The sequence below is a fragment of the Pygocentrus nattereri genome, chromosome 14 (genome assembly GCF_015220715.1).
Source record: "Pygocentrus nattereri isolate fPygNat1 chromosome 14, fPygNat1.pri, whole genome shotgun sequence".
NCBI classification, from domain to species: Eukaryota; Metazoa; Chordata; class Actinopteri; order Characiformes; family Serrasalmidae; genus Pygocentrus; species Pygocentrus nattereri.
In genome coordinates, this window is record NC_051224.1 from 10,021,686 (window position 1) to 10,041,248 (window position 19,563).

Genomic DNA, 19,563 nt, shown 5'->3' on the forward strand with positions numbered 1-19,563 from the left:
CTGTAATTCTCCACTATTTAAAAGTTTGGAATCGCTTATATTACATGGTAACACAAACTATTCAGGTATGTTTCGATATTTTATATTTTAAGTGTTCAGTAGAGAAGTTAATGAAATGATAACAGTAATTATCCATTTACATGTTTGTTCAGGTATCAGCCTTAACTTCGATGTGGACTGTAATACAGTACATCATTCTGGACACACGTAAATGTCAATTTCTTAACAATGTACAGCTAATTATTTAAGACCTGTCAGGTTGAAAATATTAGAATTGTTTTATTCAGGTGTCTGCAGGCAAATTTGATTTTTTTTTATTGAAAACACTGATTCCAAACTTTTGAACAGCTGCATATAGTATTAAGTGATGAGTGAATATAGTCATGAGATCAGGGAAACAGAGGTCATTTTTCTTTTATTTCAATAATAAACAGTGTAATTATAAACAATTCATTCAATTACACTAAGCATGATCATCAATATGAAGTAAAAATATCACCATTTTTAAAATTTACAAGTTATAAGGACATGACCTGCATTTTCTGTTATTTTACTTCAACCGTTTTCATTTTTGATCATTTTTAAACTGTGATATGTCACGCTTTAGCTTTAAATTACAAAATGATACCTTACCCCTAGAACTTGCATCATTCCCAATTTACAGACAAAATTTAACATTTATATACATCGGTACAGTTCAACATTAAGTTACATTTTTTTCCCCAAGATGTGCAAGATTAAGCAAATGTATATACTGTAGAATAAAACCAAAGAGTTTCCTTAAATAAAATGTCAAGATCAACTAAAAGAGTGCTGGTAATACAAATAATGAACGGTCCTAAACACAGCTTACTGTACTGAATTACAAGAATTATCACCTACGCACCTGATTACTTACCCCAATCTGGAGGTAAACACCAACCTCAGTTTCCACAATTAAGACTGTGAAGAAGCCACCAAAAAAACTTTTTTTTTATTCCCATGTTTGAAAATGTTCAAAAAGCTTATCCTGTCGATTCTTCAGTTTACTCAAATCATTTCAAATATATACATACTACACACATTTTCATACATTATTTTCAAAGGGAAATTCCTTATCATGTTATGACTGACTTACTGAAATGATTATGAAGGTCCTAATCAAAAATGAAGGAACTATGGTGAAATTTTAGTGTCTGTTCATAAGCTGCTCTTTAGAATTAAAGTGGGGTGCATTAACGAAATAAGTTACGTAACTGAACAAAGGCTTTTAACACCCATCACGAATGTGGTGTTAACATCTTGAAAACATTTAGCCCCCCTAACAACCACTCAAACTGATCATGGACTGTATGAATCACAGTTCATGATCACTATGACAATTCATACTACATTCTAGGTGAAGGCGATATGGAAGAACATCCAGATGTGATAAGACAAGATATGATGTCATGACAGTATTAGGAAATACATAAAAGAAAAAAAAAAAAAAAAAAAAAAAAAAAATCACAGCTGCTCAATGACTTACTATAACCTTATTCATTTCGGTTCATTTGGAAGCAATAAAAAATTTGATTTCCTCATTAAATATAAATACGCAAACAGATTCATTTTTACTTCAGAAAATTTCCCACCTCATGAACCACATCTCACACAGCACAATTTGGTAAATCTGCAATGGAGTGAATCCCATCTCAGAGTAACAATGTGAAACACTGCTCACTGCTGATAAAAATGACAACTGAATCATGAGCTTTGCAGGGGAATGGGGCTGAACTTCTTGCCTTCACATATGAACGGACATGGGATGTTACAGGCACTGTGACGTATTCACTTTACAACAGGAAAAGCCTAGAAGAATCCCCCAGCGATCTGCATTTAACCTCCTTACCCTTTTGAATTAGGCTTCTCTATGGTTTATATATAAACCTATTATGGAAAGCCTATTCATGCAACAGGACTTGTTTTTCTTAGGTGCAATAAACTGTTCTTCCCTATTATGAGTCTATCCTAAGTGTATTGCCAAAACACTGTGTGCAAAAACATTTGCAAAGAGGCATAATGACATGAATGTTGCTGTATTTTAAAGCTAGTCCCTAACAACAAATAAGCATTTCACACCAGATTTCACACCCAGGAAGTAAAATCCAGTGTTTTAAAGTAAAAGGCGAGTACCATACGATACAAATTGCACGACTGTATATGAGCCCACTGGCTGATCAGTGTTCTATGCAAAGTCTTCTGCTGAACGAGACACCTTACAGCTGAGTCGTCCAGGGATAAATGTCAACAGAAAGAGACCAGAAATTCCTCTGCATGTTCAAAGACAAATGAGAAGCAGGACACTTAGGAAGCGCTTTGAAGACCTAAAGCATGTGAAGCAAGACAGGTTCCTTCAAACTGTACAGATGAGAAACACTGCACTGAACTGTTGGGTTCATAGAGATCATATAGAGGTCGGAAAAACAAACGTGTTTCATTTACTGAAGAAACCGTAGGACGAGAACACAAGGAGAGGATATGGACACCAATGGTTTCACTGTACTGTCGTCTTCTTCGCCATCTCCAAAAAGAAATGGCAATGCTGCCTGAGGAGCGATCATAGCATTCAAAACAAGCGTCTGAAGTCTTTCCAACATTTACAAAATTTGTCCTTAAGCCCAAAATACTTAGACCTTTCAGTCTTTAGTCTTTCTCTCCATCTTCACTGCTTCCTGAGTAAGACAACAGAGAAAATAAAATTTACTTAAGACTTCTGTAGTGAATTTCTGAATTTACAATGATGAGATTACAAGAGTTTAAGAAACGATTGAATGCATCATGAAATGTAGAAGCCCTCTTCCCTTTTCTTTCTGATATTTACGTTCAAAATTAATATTTTTCATATCCGGTCAGCAATACTGTTAACCAAAGTGAAAACTTACTGTCCCAATATTCAATTGCTTTTGTTTACACAAGTGTTTAATACAATGTAAAGAATGCTACTTTAATGTCCATTTTAGGTTTTAATTGTCCAAGTTTAAGCTAGTGCATGCCTCAAAATGTGAATATACACAGAGGTTAGCCTGATGCTAACAAAACATTGAGGAAGTTTCGGTCAGTAATTAGCATTACGTTAGCATTGGAAATCTGATGAATGAATTCTACTTCTGAAAAACAGCTTTTTTTGCATTACACATTCCTATACTTAGGGTAGGCATCACACAATTGTGATTTTATGACTGTTTATTTTACATATTGTCCTAAACCATAATAATCATCGTCCACTACTACACCGCTTTTATTTTCCTTGGAGCAACACGCATATGAATTGAGGGACATCCCATTCTTAATCCCTAGGGTTTAATATGATGTCGGCCCACCCTTTGCAGCTATAGCAGCTTCAGCTCTTGCGGGAAGGCTTTCCACAAGGTTTAGGAGTGTGTTTTTTTTTCCTCCAGAAGTGCATATGTGAGGTCAGACACTGATGTTGGACAAGAAGGCCTGGCTCACAGTCTCCACTCGAATTCATCCCAAAGGTGTTCTTCCGGGTTGAGATCAGGACTCTGTGCAGGCCAGTCAAGTTCTTCCACACCAATCTCGCTCATCCATGTCTTTATGGACCTTGCTTTGTGCACTGGTGCACAGTCATGTTGGAACAGGAAGGGGCCGTCCCCAAACTGTTCCCACAAAGTTGGGAGCATGAAATTGTCCAAAATCTCTTGGTCTGCTGAAGCATTAAGATCTCCTTTCACTGACACTAAGCGGCTGAGCCCAACTCCTGAAAAACAACCCCACACCATAATCCGCCCCCTCCACCAAACTTCACACTTGGCACAACACAGTCAGACAAGTACTGTTCTCCTGCCAACCGCCAAAACCCAGACTCTTCCATCAGATTGCCAGACGGAGAAGCCGGACTCGTCACTCCAGAGAACACATCTCCACTGCTCTAGAGTCCAGTGGTGGTGCTTTACACCACTGCATTCAACACTTTGCATTGCGCTTGGTGATGTAAGTCTTGAATGCAGGTGCTCAGCCATGAAGCCATGAAGCTCTCTATGCACTGTTCTTGAGCTAATCTGAAGGTCACATGAAGTTTAGAGATCTAGCGATTGACTCTGTGATATGACTCTATTGACACTATGCACCTCAGCATCCACTGACCTCGCTCTATAATTTCACATGACCTACCACTTCGTTAGCTGCTGTCGTTCCCAATCACTTCCACTTATTATTGTTATAATACCACTGACAGTTGACTGTGGAATATTTAATAGTAAGGAAATTTCACAAGTGGACTTGTTGCACAGGTGGCATCCTATCATGGTACCACGCTGGAATTAACTAAGCTCCTGAGAGCGACCCTTTCTTTCACAAATACTTGTAGAAGCAGTCTGCATGCCTATGTACTTGGTTTTATACACCTGTGGCCATGGAAGTGATTGGAACACCTAAATTCAATCATTAGATGGGTGACTGAATACTTTTGGCAATATAGTGTACATGAGTAGTGAGTACCGTTTCTTGTATTCAGCTAAATGTTATGTATGAGAGACTCACCTCCTTGTTCAATATCGGAGTCTGTGAGGTGGGTGAGAGAGAAGCTGGCAATGCTTGCTGGCGAGATGGAGAAGCGGGAGTATGTGGAGGAGGGGCTGGTCCAGCTCTGCTCTGAGGAGCGGTTTGCGGGGGGTGGGGAGAAGTACTTGGAAGCCGCTGTGGCTCTGCTTGCAGAGCGGTCACTACCTGCTTTGGAGAGGAAAGATGGCTCTGCGGAGAAGTCGTCATCCCACTCAAATGCTCCACCTGTACAACAAGTAAAATAGTAAATTCACTTATTTTTCTTCAGTGGTACATTTTGCCAGAAGCACTGATGTGCAAAGAATATGGTGAGCACAACTGTAATAGACATTCTCATGTTACTGTACTTCTATTTTTCAGCACTTTACAAAAGAACATCACGGAAAGACAGCAGTACAGAATTAACATTACCTTCTTCATCTGTGGAGCTTTCCGAGTTGGTAAACCTGTTCAAGTAGCTGGAAGAGGCTGGCGGGCTGCTAAACTCAGATGCTTGGTTGTTGGGGCCTAATGTGTGATCTCCAAGTTCCTTCGTAGGGGTTTCCTGTATGGAGCGAGGTTCATTTAGTCACTTATTAAAGCTACACTATGAACTGTTTAAAGATCTATATGAATATAATTGCGAGCAAGTTGAAAGAGTGTACAAAGACAAGTCAGTCAAAACGTGGTGAAAGCTGCATCTTTGAGGATGTGAATGATCTACTACTGTCATCATATCTTCATCAGCATAAAGCTGATTTTGCATTTGGGACCTAAAAACATCGAGCTGGGCATTCTTTTTGAATCCGAGTGTGTGAGTCAGAAAAAGGGTGAAATTTAACCAGAAACCTCTGACTTATATGCTTATTTCAGGCTGGTATAAATGTATAAAAAGTGCAACTTATAAGGACCTATTTAGGCCATATAAGATATGATATGTAACATGTCAGGCTTACATAGACTTCCCCTTATTTTAAATGCAGTTGATCAGACATGACTGGTGTCTGAAGTGCGAACACTTTTTGGAGGCTTTTACCCTAATAATTACCCATTTGCCTAAAAGCAACAAAAAAGGTAACTGCCTTTGTTATTTTAATTTTTTATAATTATTTGGCAAATGTTTTTGCCAAACTACACCTTTTCTTATACAGATAAACTGCATGTTATATGTGTGGCAAGTGTTATACCTGATCAAAGAGGTAAACAGTCACATCATCAAAGAAGGACACTGTTCTCTTGTTGTCTCCATTACTGTCCCCTGAAGTTGTGGGTCTGGTAGTCTGGAGCGACTGAGGTTTCAGCAAGCTTTTCAGGTTGCAGGCATCACTGTTATCAGACACAATAACAGGTACCGGATGAACGACATCATCCTCACTTTCAGATCCTGAGCTATGCAGTCTGTAAGCACGCATGTCATCGTCCGAGTCATCACTGTTCTCATCCTCCTCATCAGCTTCCATGCCATCCTCTGATCCACCTGCCACAGCAGCTCCATCAAGCTTGCCAAGATATCTACCTTCCATGTCAGGCTCCTTTTTCTTTGGGCCTTCCGCAGAATAAGTCCTTGCTAGCTTTGCATGGACCACACTCTCTGTCGAAGGCTTTATTGAGGTAGGGGATGTTTCTTCGGGAGCTTCAGGGATCAAACTGGAGTTAGTTTGATCTACTAAGAGATCAGACAATGTCTCTAACCTTTCACCAATAGAGACTGGCTTTTCTTTATCCAAGTCCTCCTCTGTAGTGAAGACTAGCTCAGGCAGGTAAGACACATCAGTATCAGATGATTGAATGGCAGGACCAAAATGTTCTTGGTGGCCACCAGCCTTAGCTGCTGCCAATTCCTCTTTAGCATCAGTGAGATTTTTAATCCCTGCTATTGATCCATTCTCATCATTTGCGGGAGCGCTCACAGGCCAAGCAGATACATCTGCAGTTCCACCATTGATGTCATCATTCTTCTTATCCGTTTCTTCATTGTCGGAGAAGTAAGCAGAATCTCTGTAGTTTCCCCCAATAGGTGCATCACCAATTTCTTGGTCTCCATTTTCCTGAACATCAGGTACACTATCCACTTCAGACACAACAATTTCTGGGGGAGCCAGCATTGTCACAGCAGGTTCTTCTGCAGTACTTCTGTCCTCCTCCTCTGAGACATCTTTCATGCTTAGTTGAGAATTCCACTCAGGTGACTCAAGGTTCTCTGTTTCATAACCGCTATCAGCAGTTTTGTATGGTGGCTGAAGCTTATGAACGACAGGAGTGTCCAGTGACTCTATTTGTCCCACTTCTCTATGTATGTCTAGAGAATCTAATGAATCAGGTGTCTCAGCTGAATTCTCAACAGTTGGTAAAGGGGATGAGATGCTGTCCTCTAGAAGGCTATCCTGACTGATATGATCCAAACAAGAGTCCGAGATCAACAGTGAAGACATATCCTGAGATACATGGTTGCCCAAAAAGGACTCTTTCTGAACCATAGCCTCTGGTAACTCTGCATCTTCAACAGTCCTATTCTGATTCCCATTAAAAAGCATATCGCTCAAGGAGTCACTCCTTGTTAAGTCTTCAGTTAGGCTACTATCTACTTCTGTAAATATTTCTACAGGGAAAGAAGTCTGGGTTTTCTGCTCAGAAGATTCAGCAATTCCTGTGTACTGCCAATTCTCCTTAGGGGGTCTGGGGCTTTCTTCAAGGCTGGGGGTTTTGGCATCTATGCACAAAATTTCTACTGTGGCACTTTCGACAATGAGCTCATGACTGTAGGCTGGATTCACAATAGCGACCTCGGCGCTCTCAGAGGTAGACTCAGAAGCAGAATAAACCCAACCTATTGAGGAATCTAACTGAGCATTTTCTTCAGTGGAAGAGACATTTTTGTCTGGCAGCTGGTTGCTACAGGTTTCTTCTGTTGAGAATATTTCCGAAGGCACCAGTGTTTCACTTCCTTTTAAAGGTGATAAGAAATCTCCTAAAATAGGACTCACCAAGTCCAAGAATTCATCCCTTAGCTGTGCAGAACTTATTACAGATTTTGAGGAGTTACCAGTGATGTTCAGTCTATCTGGGGCAACTACATCATCGAAAGAGCTCACTGATAAATCTGTCTCCTGAATGTTTCTTGCCTCTGGCAAACTAGGGCTCTCCTTCATTAAGCTGTTTTCTTTAAGGAACAAGAAATTGTCAGCCAGTTTCTCTGTATTAAGAAACGTCATCACATCTGTATTATCTGAATCAAAGTCTCCTAGATGAACAGTTTCTTGTTCAATTCCTAAAAAAGTAGTGCTCAGACCTTCATTCTCCACTGTATCCTTTGTGTCACTGTGGAACGAACCACTCATTTGCAAATTCATTTCTGGAAGTTCCATGAAGCCACTTCTAAAAGAATGAGAGTCTTCCAGTTTTGAATCGTTCTCACTGAAAATGTTTGCATGACAAGGACTCTCATGATCACTTGACGACCATATATGGCTGTCCTGAAGAAAAGAGTCTTTAGAATCTATGCTCTGATGAAAGAAATCTGCATCTGTGCTAGATTCGTCTAATCGAATGTCCTGTAAAACAACATACTGATCCTTGTTTGATGCAGTGGCTTCCTCAGCACCTTGGCTGTCTATGACTCCTATGTCACTTTGGTTCTGCTCCTCCAACTGAATGTAATACTCATTTCCAGAGGTAGCCTCTCGAGCATCAAACACTGGCAATGTCCCCGGGACTTTAACCCCAGCCTCAGGGAAGTGGGCCTGAATGTCCTGCCGTGGCACCGGAAAAAACATGCTGTGGTAATTCAGCGTGGTGTCCATGGAAGAGCGATTGTGGCCATCATAGTGGTCATGCTTGGCTGCTTCCCATACATATTCAAAGCTGAGTCCACGACTTGTCTCAGTCACAGTGAGCATCTCATCCGGTTCTCGTCCATCATCAAACTGCTCTAGGATAGGAAAAGAGGAATGGCTGATGGTGGCCTGCCGGGTGGAGGGATTTGGTTTGAGAGAGCTCCAACGCTGCTCAAAGTCATCTTCAATTTCTTTTTGGCCCTGCATGCGAAGATATGTAAGCAGGCGGTGAACTTCCTCAGCTGTGGCCCTTTTGTCCGACGGCAGCCAGCAAAATTGCAATACTTCATACCTGCAAATACACATACAATTTTAGGCTGAATTTTTAATAAATATATAATAATGTTAATTAATGCCGGACCAAAAAAAAGCGTACTGACAAAAAATATCATCTTTATGTGAAACTGAAACCGAAATTCAGGACATGTTGGGCCAAAAAATGTGCCTTGAAAGAGAATTATTGGTCATCCAAGACAGTAAGTGCCTTTATTTTATTCATTTATTTTTTGCGCAGTGTCATCACCATGTATGAATTTTCCTGTTTGAAAACAACGGAGGCTGCAGGTGGTGTTAACGTACTACCAGGGACATTCCTTTCCTTTCCTGTCATTTTGCTTTTTTCTATATATCAAGTTAGATGTCATCCTTCCTAATGGACAAATCCTTGGGTACTTTTTCTCTGACAGTGCACTGTAGGCCTATTTAATATTTATTCTTTCAGTAAAATTTTTTTGCCACTTTTCTCTGGGGGGGGGGGTGGGGGGGGGTTATTTCGGTGAATCCCTAGAAAAACTTTTTATAAAAAATAGTAATAATAATAATAATAATTAAATAACAAATTGGAAAACAGTCTTAGACCACTCTGATGGACTCACCATCTTTCTGAGTAAGGTAGATCCAGCTGAGGCTTGAGAAGTTTGATTTGTTGATCTCTGATGACATGGTGCAATACCTCTCTATCGGACAGGTGAGTATAAGGTTGCTTGCCTCTTTCAAACAGCTCCCACAAGGTCACACCCAACGCCCTGAAAACACACAGATCTACCTTTACTAAAATTCCACCAGCCACCCTCAACTCTAATGTTACAAAGACATTACTGAAGAATGAATCTAATACAAATGTTACGTTCCTTTATTTCTCAGGTCAATAACACTATAATTTAAATCATTATTAGACACGGTCAATTTTCTAAGAAAACACATAAGGCATGCAACTGCATTCAAACACATTTGCATATTTGCCAAAAGGGAAAATATGTCCACCATGGTTATACTCTTGAAACTTATTACAAGCAAGTATCATTTAGCTGTTAAGTATGTGAATGTGAATGCAGCACAGCTTTGTACAAGTTTATAAATAATCTTTCTTCTACAATATGAAATACTGGCACCCTTGAGAAATGCATATGTTTGGAGACACCTACCAAACATTGCTGGGTTTAGTTTGTTCTGATGTTATCACACCTCCATGCAGCTCACCAACCAGCTCCGGGGCAAGCCAGCGCAAAGCTACACACTGATCCTCCTCCGTAGTGATGTAATCCTCCTGTGACATAACAGAAATGACATCATGCATTAGCGTTTCTTATTCTCAGCTTTTGAGACTAATAAAACAGAAAGTGCAGTTAACTGGGGCACCCTGGAAAGTAAAATTTGCTAATTAAAAAAAATTCTCCTATAAACCATACTAAGATCTCAAATTTAGTTTAACAATGCACAAAATGTGTATGTGACAGAGGATTAAAGCTCAACAGTTAAGTACAAACACTAGATAATACATTCTCTTGGTGGTCTAAGCTACAGCTGAAAAGTGGAAAACTTTGAATTTGTGAATTTGTGAGTAAAAAGAGGATCAACATAAAGTGTTAAGTTTAAGTTAGCATTTTCACATCTTTGATGAAAGAAAACGCAAACTCACTTTAAATCTCGAGGAGCCAATGCCATAGTCTCCTATTTTGACAGTCAGGTCTGTTGTAAGGTAACAGTTCCTCAATGCCAAATCACTGTGGAAGAGGAAAGCAAAATATAAACACACCTATAAATCACCACTTTGTACAGCTAAATTTGTAAACATGAGAGCAGCATGGTAGTTAAACCTTTTAAATGGTCTAAATGTCAAAATTCTTGAATGCTTTAATGGTCTAAACGTCAAAACAGTGAACTGGGTTACCAGTCAAAGATTATGCAAAACTCTTATCACACCCAAATCTTTATTACACAACTCCTGCAACTTTTTGATGACATTCACACACTAGCTCCTTACATGAAACACAGCCAGCCAAAACATGTTGTGTGTCTAAAGCTTATTTCTTTAATTTTGCATTGCAGCTATGAGGCTAACATAACAGCTCTAAATTCCTCTTTTACAGGTTCTACTCAGTGAATGTATTTACGTCCAGACTGTCTATGCCTGTGTTTTTCTCTGTTCTCCCCTGAGAAAATTACAGGCAGCAATCAAATCAATGATGGTCTGTTAATTTTAGTCTCTCTGATATGCATTTCTATGATTTTCCATGCAGATGTCACCACAGTTTGGGGGAAAAAAAAAGGTTTCTGACCACTGCTACTCACTGTGCTTATCCCTGTTTAATAACAAAAAAATGGATGCACTAGAAGAGACAAAGTTCAACCATCTAGACCAAGTAAATGGTCTGGGTGAGAAAATTTTCCACTGTCCTCTCTACAATGGGAGAGCATTAGCAGGATAATAAAAAAGTCAGTCTGAAGGCTGATTAAAGGGGCCAGTTACAGGTATTAAGCATTACCTTATATTTACACATGCAAAATATCATCAACTTTTTGTTCCCTAAAAACAAAAAACAATCATATGTCCATGTGTGCTGCAAACTACCAGGTGTAAAGAAAAAATAACCCACTAGGAATTTGCTTATCTTGCGATTATTTCATTGCCATCCACATTAAATTTTAGTGTTATTACTGAGAAGGCATGTACATTTTTTATTATTGATGTCCCCTGATAGACTAATCCAATCCAGAAAGGGCTTATTTTAGCCAAAAAAGGTTTTGTTTGACACAACCGTCCATTAACATTTAGCTCCAACAGCCTTAAAGATTCATGCTTTCAACATTTGCGAAAGAAAAATACAAATGATAATTTTTCATCACCTCCACATAAGCACTATGTTCATGTTTTGAATGTGTCATGACAGCCCAAAGAGTATGAGTGTGAGGGAACAAGTGAAAGCTGGACGCCAGCTCTAACCTCCAGTTTCAAGTAAGGGTGAACAAAAAGACTAAAGCTTCAGTGAACTGTATGGCAATCTATGTAAAGCGTAAATTCTATGTCAATTCAGTGTATCGTTTTTTCAGCAGAGCCACTCTGGTTTCTGATTTTATCTATTAAAAATAACAATAATACAAAAGACAAAAACCCCTTTGTTGCACTGTCAAAGTGATCGTTACAGCCTACATTTAAAAAAAAAAAAAATTATAAACAGTACTGGATACTCCATTGTAGAAAAGTTTTCATACCCTTAGTTTCTAAGAACAGCTTACAGGGACTCATCCTGTTGTTTCTGCTCTCCCCCTAGCAACAAAATCACTGATGCTGGAGCTTTTCCCGACTAACTCACACAGCATCAGGATATTGTTCCCAGGGAGGAACACTGGGCTCAAAAGGCATTGCAGCACATATGGCGACTGATTCAGTTTGAGTACTTATGGCCAGTGGGGCTCTGATTTCAGCTTGGCCCCGTCACCACCTCTAAGCACAAGTTCCAGGCGGCTCTTTTACCCCCTGCTCCCGGGACATCGCTGACACTAGTGGTCTTTGCTCTTACAGCTCTAGACTACTGTCAGTCTAACTGAAACCACTGCAAGATAAATGTACAGATATTTTGGACACTGTATCCTGCCCTTGGCAAACACTGCTCATACAAGTACTGACATTCAGTCACTGAGAATCAGAGCAGCACTTTTGGCCGTACATGGCAAATTCAGGAAGCGCAAAGCATAAGCACCGCATCAAAGGTACTGCTAGGTTTCATGTCACCATAAACAAAAACGTAGACAAACAGCTATATACCACCAAGCACTTATCCTTTCCAAGACAGAAAGACAAAAAAACAAACAAAAAACAAACAAACCAAAAAAAAAAAAAAAAAAAATGGTTGGCATCATTACAGTCCATATCATTTGGACATGTTTAAAAAAGCTCTTCTGCCATTTTCTGAACATTTCTTCACTGCTCTATACTGTTTTCCTCAAGCCTCTAATACAAACTGATAATGCCTGCCCAGTCTTTTCTAAACAGCCCACTGCAGTCACAGGGTCAGGGTGCAATCTTTATAGTAGGGTTTGTTGCACACCACTTCCAGTTCACAAGGCTAAAGCTGCATTCACTGTGGGAGTGGCAAGCAGCGCCTTGTAGTAAATCAACTTTGTGACCCAAAAGCAAACCGGCAACAGCATTTTCACGATAACTGTTACGACACAGTACGGAAGCTCCATGACTCCTGTTATAGTCCAATTACAACTCTGCCCCTCATGCATACACCCCCCCAAATGTGAAAAGGATCCTTTTACACTCGAACCGCAGAATCATCATATCTCTGTACCAAAGGACAGTCGACACCCTGCAATCCATGGAAGCTGTGTAATTGGACTCCTTTCCGTGTATTCTGAGCATGCAAAACAGAGCGCACCAAGCTGAACGCTGCACAACACCCTAAACGGCCCCGTCCTTGCTTCCACCAGACACAGCATACTGGCTGGGTTCAAATGAAAATGAACCGCTGCCTTTAAGAGACTGCCTTTTTTGGAGAAAATCAAGACAGAAGAGATGAGGCTCCACAGGACCAGAAACACATATGGGTTGCCATAGAAACAAGTGAACAGCATTGTCACTCGTTTGCATGGTTTTATGACTTGGCAACATGAGATGCCTCCTTGATCATGTGTCCAATGCATGAAGGTTAAGCAATGTCAGAGCAAGTGGGTTAATGATGGAGCTTACAAAATACATTATGAGAAGTGACTGAAAACACACTACTACTTTAAACTACTTTAACCCTTTAGGGCCCATTGCACCCATGGATGCAAAAACATACTTCAGTACTTACACTACATAACTTATTAAAAAATTAATAATTGTTACTGGATCATTTTAGAAGCAGTAGCAAGTAATTCAGAATAATTAAATTCAGTGCTGCGTAAAAGTCAGAGTCAGTCAAAACGGCCATTAAAACAGCCATTAATTTCTTCATTTTTCAGCATCAGGAAATAAAACAAAATACAAAGCATACATTTAATAAATTACACAAACATCTCATCAGTTAAATGGAATTTCTTTTTTTTCCTTAATATTTACTGGGTCCACTCTTTGACTTTATTACAGTCTCCATTCCTTTTGGGAGACTCGCTTTGTGTTTTTAAAGAAATCTGCATGGAAATTTTTCCACATCTCCGAAGTTCAGTCTTAAAGGTTGGTTACATTTTCTGCTTTTTAGTATCCAAGTAATTATAAACCCATTCAATGGCTTTGAGGTCTGTACTCTGGGGTGGCCAGTTCTTTGTTCTGGGAGCTTCTTATATTTGTGAAATTTCCCAATGAGCAAAGGTTTCTTGACAGCTGCACATCCCACAGCGTTTAGTTGTCATCTCACAGTGGGAGAACGGACAGAATCAAAGGGAGCAAAGAACTTCTGTTTATCTGATGGTGACAGTTATGGTGGTCTATCAGATGCATGGCTGTTAAGAGTCCCATTTTCTCTATACGTTTTGTATCATTTTTAAACTCCAGTTTTGGAAACTCCTAACAATCATTACACCACTTGCACAGAAAGAGAAATGACAAAGGACATGAAGTAAAAAATCTCCTCAGAAATATCTGCTAAAAAAAAAAAAAAAATGAATAACTTGTTCTCACTGTCATTTTAACTGGAAACTGAACAAATATTTGACTTGCACTGTACAAATGTAGTAGTTCACAGATAATTCATAATAGTCTTGAGGTTAATAACTGAATTATTTAACTAAGATGTCCTGTTCAAGGAGAAAAACCTGAATATCAATACAAAACTACAGTCAGACGTCCTCTGTGCGCTGTGTCTATCAGTATTTTTTTGGACGGGAGGAAAAGCGAACCTGTGCAGGAAGTTGTGCTTGTGCAGGTGAGTAACCCCAGCAGCGATCTCACATGCCATCTTCTGAAGCTGCAGCAGCTCTCCGTTCCTATACAGCCAGTCATGCTGAGCTGCGTAGCTCCTCAGGTCCCCCTGCGCAATACAGCACAAATAAGACACCACACACACAAGAGCAATGTTGCATCTGCTAAAACAGATACACAGTATAACATGGAATCTATTAATGAAAACTAAGTAAATTAAAAACATTTACTGGCACAGGATATTACACTTACATATTGTCCATATGCTCATAATGTACAACATAACATTGTGAAATTCAGGTTATGCTTTTCATAGAAACCACCACTGAGGGGCAGCAATCTCTCTCTGCACAGCTACTTTTACTGCCACCCAGGGACTGGACCAAATAAGGGAAAGGCCATTTAATGAAGCGTACTACATGCTGTGTCACAGCAATTTAAAAATAAAAGAGCAGCAATCAGACTGGCTTGGAGGCACTGGGCTGTTCCCCTGGGTCCAGTTTCTAGGCATGCGGGCCAAAGACCAGTTTAGGAGACAAGAGCAGTCCTAGGTGAGACGACATCTGGTGCCAGCAGGGAAATAGGCCAGGGTCAAATCATCTCATTAGCCCAAATAACTGTTACTGTTAAGTGCCAGCCACTGTACAACCACCATTTAAATCTTCTTCTCTCACAATTGTGCAAAATGTTTTAAAAAAAATGAAATTTGCACATACTACACAATATGGCAAAACTAAAAAAATACTCTTGCAATATCAAAATCACGTGGCACTACATGAAGAATCTTTCATTTGCAATTGAGACAGTGGGCACGTCACACTTATAAGGGCAGCAGAAAAAAACATTTCATAAATTTCAAAAGATCTTTCAAATAAAGATCCTACACAAACCTAGTCATCAAGATAACAACTAGGAAAGACTTATAGAGACTAAGGCTGAACGGTTTGGGGAAAATGTCAGATTGTAATTTTTTGAACAATAATGTTGCTAAAATTTAAATTGCTCTTGTATTAAGATCTAGTCTCAAGAGGTGGGAAACAATAGATTCAACTCGCATGTTAATTGCCAGATTTATTGAGGTGCTAGAGTTGGAAAATCACCAAATTGCGCTGGTACTTAGATCCCCAATCCTGGTCTAAATCATCTATAGGTATTTCACAAGCAGCATGTTGTTAGGTTAAGTTTACCCATAAAAACTTAAGACAGTGGTGCCAATAATTTACAGGGTAGTACATTATGACACTACTGTTGCACTGCTAGGAGAAACAAATCCTGTGCAAATACAAAAAAGATCACAGTTGCACTTGTATGACAGCTGTGACACAGGTTAAGTTGCTGCTAGCTAGTGTTTACGGTATTTATAGTCCACCGGGTAATACAAACGACAGAAATAAATCCTGTGCTTGTAGAGAAAGATGCTCTTGATGTACGAAATGCTCAAAAGTTGTTTAGTGTGGGGCTGTAATATCACATGTAAAGCCAGCAACAATTTTAAGATGATGATGATGATTTTTATTCCAACCATACATCCATTACTGCTGGTGTGGATTTCCTTGCTTAAAGATGTAGAAAAACAATGCTAATAGCATTGTGAGAATGCCTTGCAAATTAAAATGCAAACTTTTTTTTACACAGTGCTTTGGTTTTTACAGGTACAATGCCAATTTGTTCTACTTACTGAAACTAATACTTTTTCTAAGCATTTTATGTAGTTTTGATCTCTGTGCCATTAAATTGTATTACTACACGACAATTTTAAAGCACTAGTGTGTCATGCTCAAATTATTTACATACAGCTCTGCTACGGGCTACTCTCAAAATTGCAGCTCTTGCGATTTGAAAAATTACTCGTTCAAACTGCAATACTGATATAAAAAATGTTTCACTCCTAAAGGAGATTACAGTGTAACAGTGGCTGACATCAGAGAGTCCTTATATCCTAACATCCACGTCCAAAGTGCCATCCACGAAATGCAGTGACAGAGACACAGATAATGCTCACACTCATAAAATGTATGAGCAGATTTCGGTAAAAATGTCAAGCACAGCCAAGGTGATGGGTAGCTATGTTTTCATACAGTCAAACTCAGCTGCCTTCCAAGACTGCTTCACAACAGGCCTCTCCATTGTTCCAAAATACCATCTTTCACTAAAGCTCATCAAAAAAAATTGTTGTTATACCAAAGTTAAAAATACATTTGTAATCATGTTGAGTGCATGATTATTAATATGTCAACTATAAAAGAGACTCCAGTTGGTAAATAACGGGGCCAAAGCACTTAGAGTGTCACTGATGGCCTGCTGTGGGTTAAACAACTATGGCCCATAGCTTGAGTGACTGCATAATGGATGCAACATGCTTTACTGAGTGAAATCCTGTTTTAGTGTCAAGGCTAGAACATCTCACATAACACACCCTTGTCAACAACAGAGGGGGAAATGAGTAGACAGTGTTCGGCTGTGGTTCAACCTCAACCACATTTACTGCCAGTGGGTTTTATGTTTAAGGGCGAGTGTTCCAGATACAAATTAAACCTACTCCTGAACTCAAGTACTCTCTGAATAGGAATTCAACATGCAATCCCGTACAATCCCAGTTAAACTCTGCAATAGAGTGCCTGAGAATATTAGCAACACAATCACAACAGGTGTTTTTAAATCCATGTTACAACACATCTGCTCACGCTAGTATATACCTACATGTTTAAATTCCATTCAGTTTATATTCATTAATTTCTAAATTGTGCTGTCTTTTTCCATATAAACCATGATCTTGTAGCATACAACTACAGTGCTATGCAAATAAATATTCCTGTATTCCATACAATAAGGCAGTGCTTAATCGATATTCTAAACAAAAAGGGTCATGAAAATTCCTTGACTTCAACTGCTGAAAAAAGTTCTATTTGATGTTATTAGGGATTTGAGGTTATTAGACATGACCTTTCAATATGAAGCATAAAAGCTCAGATGAACACTTCATCCAATAGGTGGAAAAAAAATTAAGCCGACTGCTTGTAAAAAAGTAACATCGTACTTCCTTATCATGGATATGAAATACTTTGTAAATAAACAGCTGTGCTAATACAGTACAAGCTATAAACGACCCCGCATGCTATGTCCTGTTCTACATTCCCACACTCATCAGTGTACATCAGCACATACGCAAAGACATATACACGCAAAGAGCAGTGTCCTGAAGACAGCCTTTACAGGAGAGACAGTCACTCAGCCCAGCAGCAACTGGCATTCTGCAAGGCTACTCCAATTGCAGCTATATTTCTGTCCAAAATGCAATGAGTCAGGGTAACCACTGTTTACCAGTGATACACATGGACAACAATCATCGATCAACAGAGCAGACCTCCTAGACCAATTCTGCCTGGGAAACTAGTGTTTAAATAAATAAATTAAAAATAAATAAATAAATAAATAAATCATTAAAAGAACAACAAGTCTGTCACCAGGGGTTCCAGACCAACCCGTTAGTAGACAATACTTTCTCTCAATGACGGTAAAAATTTGTCTTTTACTGCAATTCAACAGTTTCACTATACTGTTAGAAATAAAGGTACCATGCAGGTATATGATTCGTTGATCAAGGTACAAACATTGCAAATGTTCCCTCAAAAGTACGGCAGTGGTTTTAAGGTCCAATTGTGTACCTTAAATAAGTATCTCCCAGTGGAAAAGTAGATATTTGTATCTTTTTATACACTATTTTTTTAAACAACCTATAATAAAAAGTCTTGAGACGAGACGGGGTGCGTTGAGTCAGTACAGCTTAGAACATATCATTTCAGTGGATTATGGTTCAGTTATGTTCCCTGACTAAATGGGATGTACCCATGAGGGTACCACCACAGAGACAAGAGGGGTACTGCCCCAGTGACAGTGTCGTACCTTTCTCTACATTTTACCATAATAACAGTACCAACCATTTAATACAAATGTCTGAGAAATAAAGGTAATAACAAATGTTTCACTAAATTTAACAACAGCAGGGTCAAAAAATAGGCACTGACTCTTAAATTTTACATTACTTTGACAGTATAAATACACTGGTCCCAAAAAAAAAAAAAAAAAAAAAAAAGCAAGCAGGTTCTTTAGGTTTTGTGTGGAGATTACTGAGTCTGAGTACAAACAAGCTTGTTTTAATGAATCTGAAAGAGTTTTAGCAAATTGAAAAAAATGAACCATAGTGAAATTCTCTAAAATTCTTCAAAGTATTAGCTGGAAAAAATGCTAAGGAATCAATGTGACCAACGAGTTTATTTAATGTTACTTCACCAAAAAAAGTCCACAGTACATACATGCTACTATAGCCAAAATTTCAAAAACTGTAATTATCTTCTGCAAAAAAATCAGAGTAAAAACAAATACAATTTCTGAGGGGATCTTTCTGTTGTATATCATTTACAGCACGTGAAGCTACAAGATAAAATAACTCCAAAAAACATGTAATGAGATCAGACTGAACATGAATAAAATTTGCCTGACAAAAAAAGCTATTCACTTGCATGGGACAGTGCGAGGCTGCAAAAAGGTATTTTGACTAGCTGTTTCACTTTGCATCGAATTACAACACCGTAAATAAGTAAACCTTGGCCAATCAAAAAGAAGAGGGCAGGTTGTGGTTTCCCCTGGGGGTAAAAATTCAACCTAATGTTGTTAACACTTGCGAAAAACAAACTAGCCAGTTAGCTAGTTAACGTCAGCTGTTTACATTCCTTACAACAGCACCTTAGGATTGTGATATTTTTACTCCAGCCTGACAAAGAAAACAGCGAATTGACAGTCCTGTGAAACCGTGGCTTAAGTGTACCGAGTCCCAAACAAAAAAGCAAAACAAAAAAGTAAAACAAGTTAAACAACACTGCATCTTCATCCTAAAATGCTGGCACCTCCAGGCGTTCATCACAAGGCAGTAGACAGCAGTCTTCCCACAATGCTCCATCTCTGTAGCTTCTAGTTTGCAAGAGCAGGTCAGAACCTGTGCTACAATGGCAGTTCAGTGACGAACAGCTCCGCAGAGGGTGCAGACTGCATTATGCAATTCTGGGCCACAGTGAGCTCATCCTG

The 19,563-nt window shown here is 39.1% G+C and overlaps 1 protein-coding gene across 3 annotated transcripts in view; it reads right to left on the bottom strand.

Annotated features, from left to right (window-relative positions):
- Window positions 1–396: 396 nt before the first annotated feature.
- lmtk2 (lemur tyrosine kinase 2) overlaps window positions 397–19,563 on the bottom strand; it is a 35,081-nt gene continuing 15,914 nt past the window's right edge. For all 3 annotated transcript variants that reach the window (XM_017685005.2, XM_017684999.2, XM_017685018.2), the window contains 8 exons: window positions 14,460–14,590; window positions 10,273–10,357; window positions 9,779–9,900; window positions 9,230–9,379; window positions 5,709–8,646; window positions 4,954–5,086; window positions 4,522–4,767; window positions 397–2,693 (listed from right to left, as the gene is read on the bottom strand). In XM_017685005.2, coding sequence (XP_017540494.1) covers window positions 2,665–2,693; window positions 4,522–4,767; window positions 4,954–5,086; window positions 5,709–8,646; window positions 9,230–9,379; window positions 9,779–9,900; window positions 10,273–10,357; window positions 14,460–14,590 — 3,834 coding nt within the window. In that variant the 3' untranslated portion in view covers window positions 397–2,664. The remainder of the gene's footprint in view (window positions 2,694–4,521; window positions 4,768–4,953; window positions 5,087–5,708; window positions 8,647–9,229; window positions 9,380–9,778; window positions 9,901–10,272; window positions 10,358–14,459; window positions 14,591–19,563) is intronic.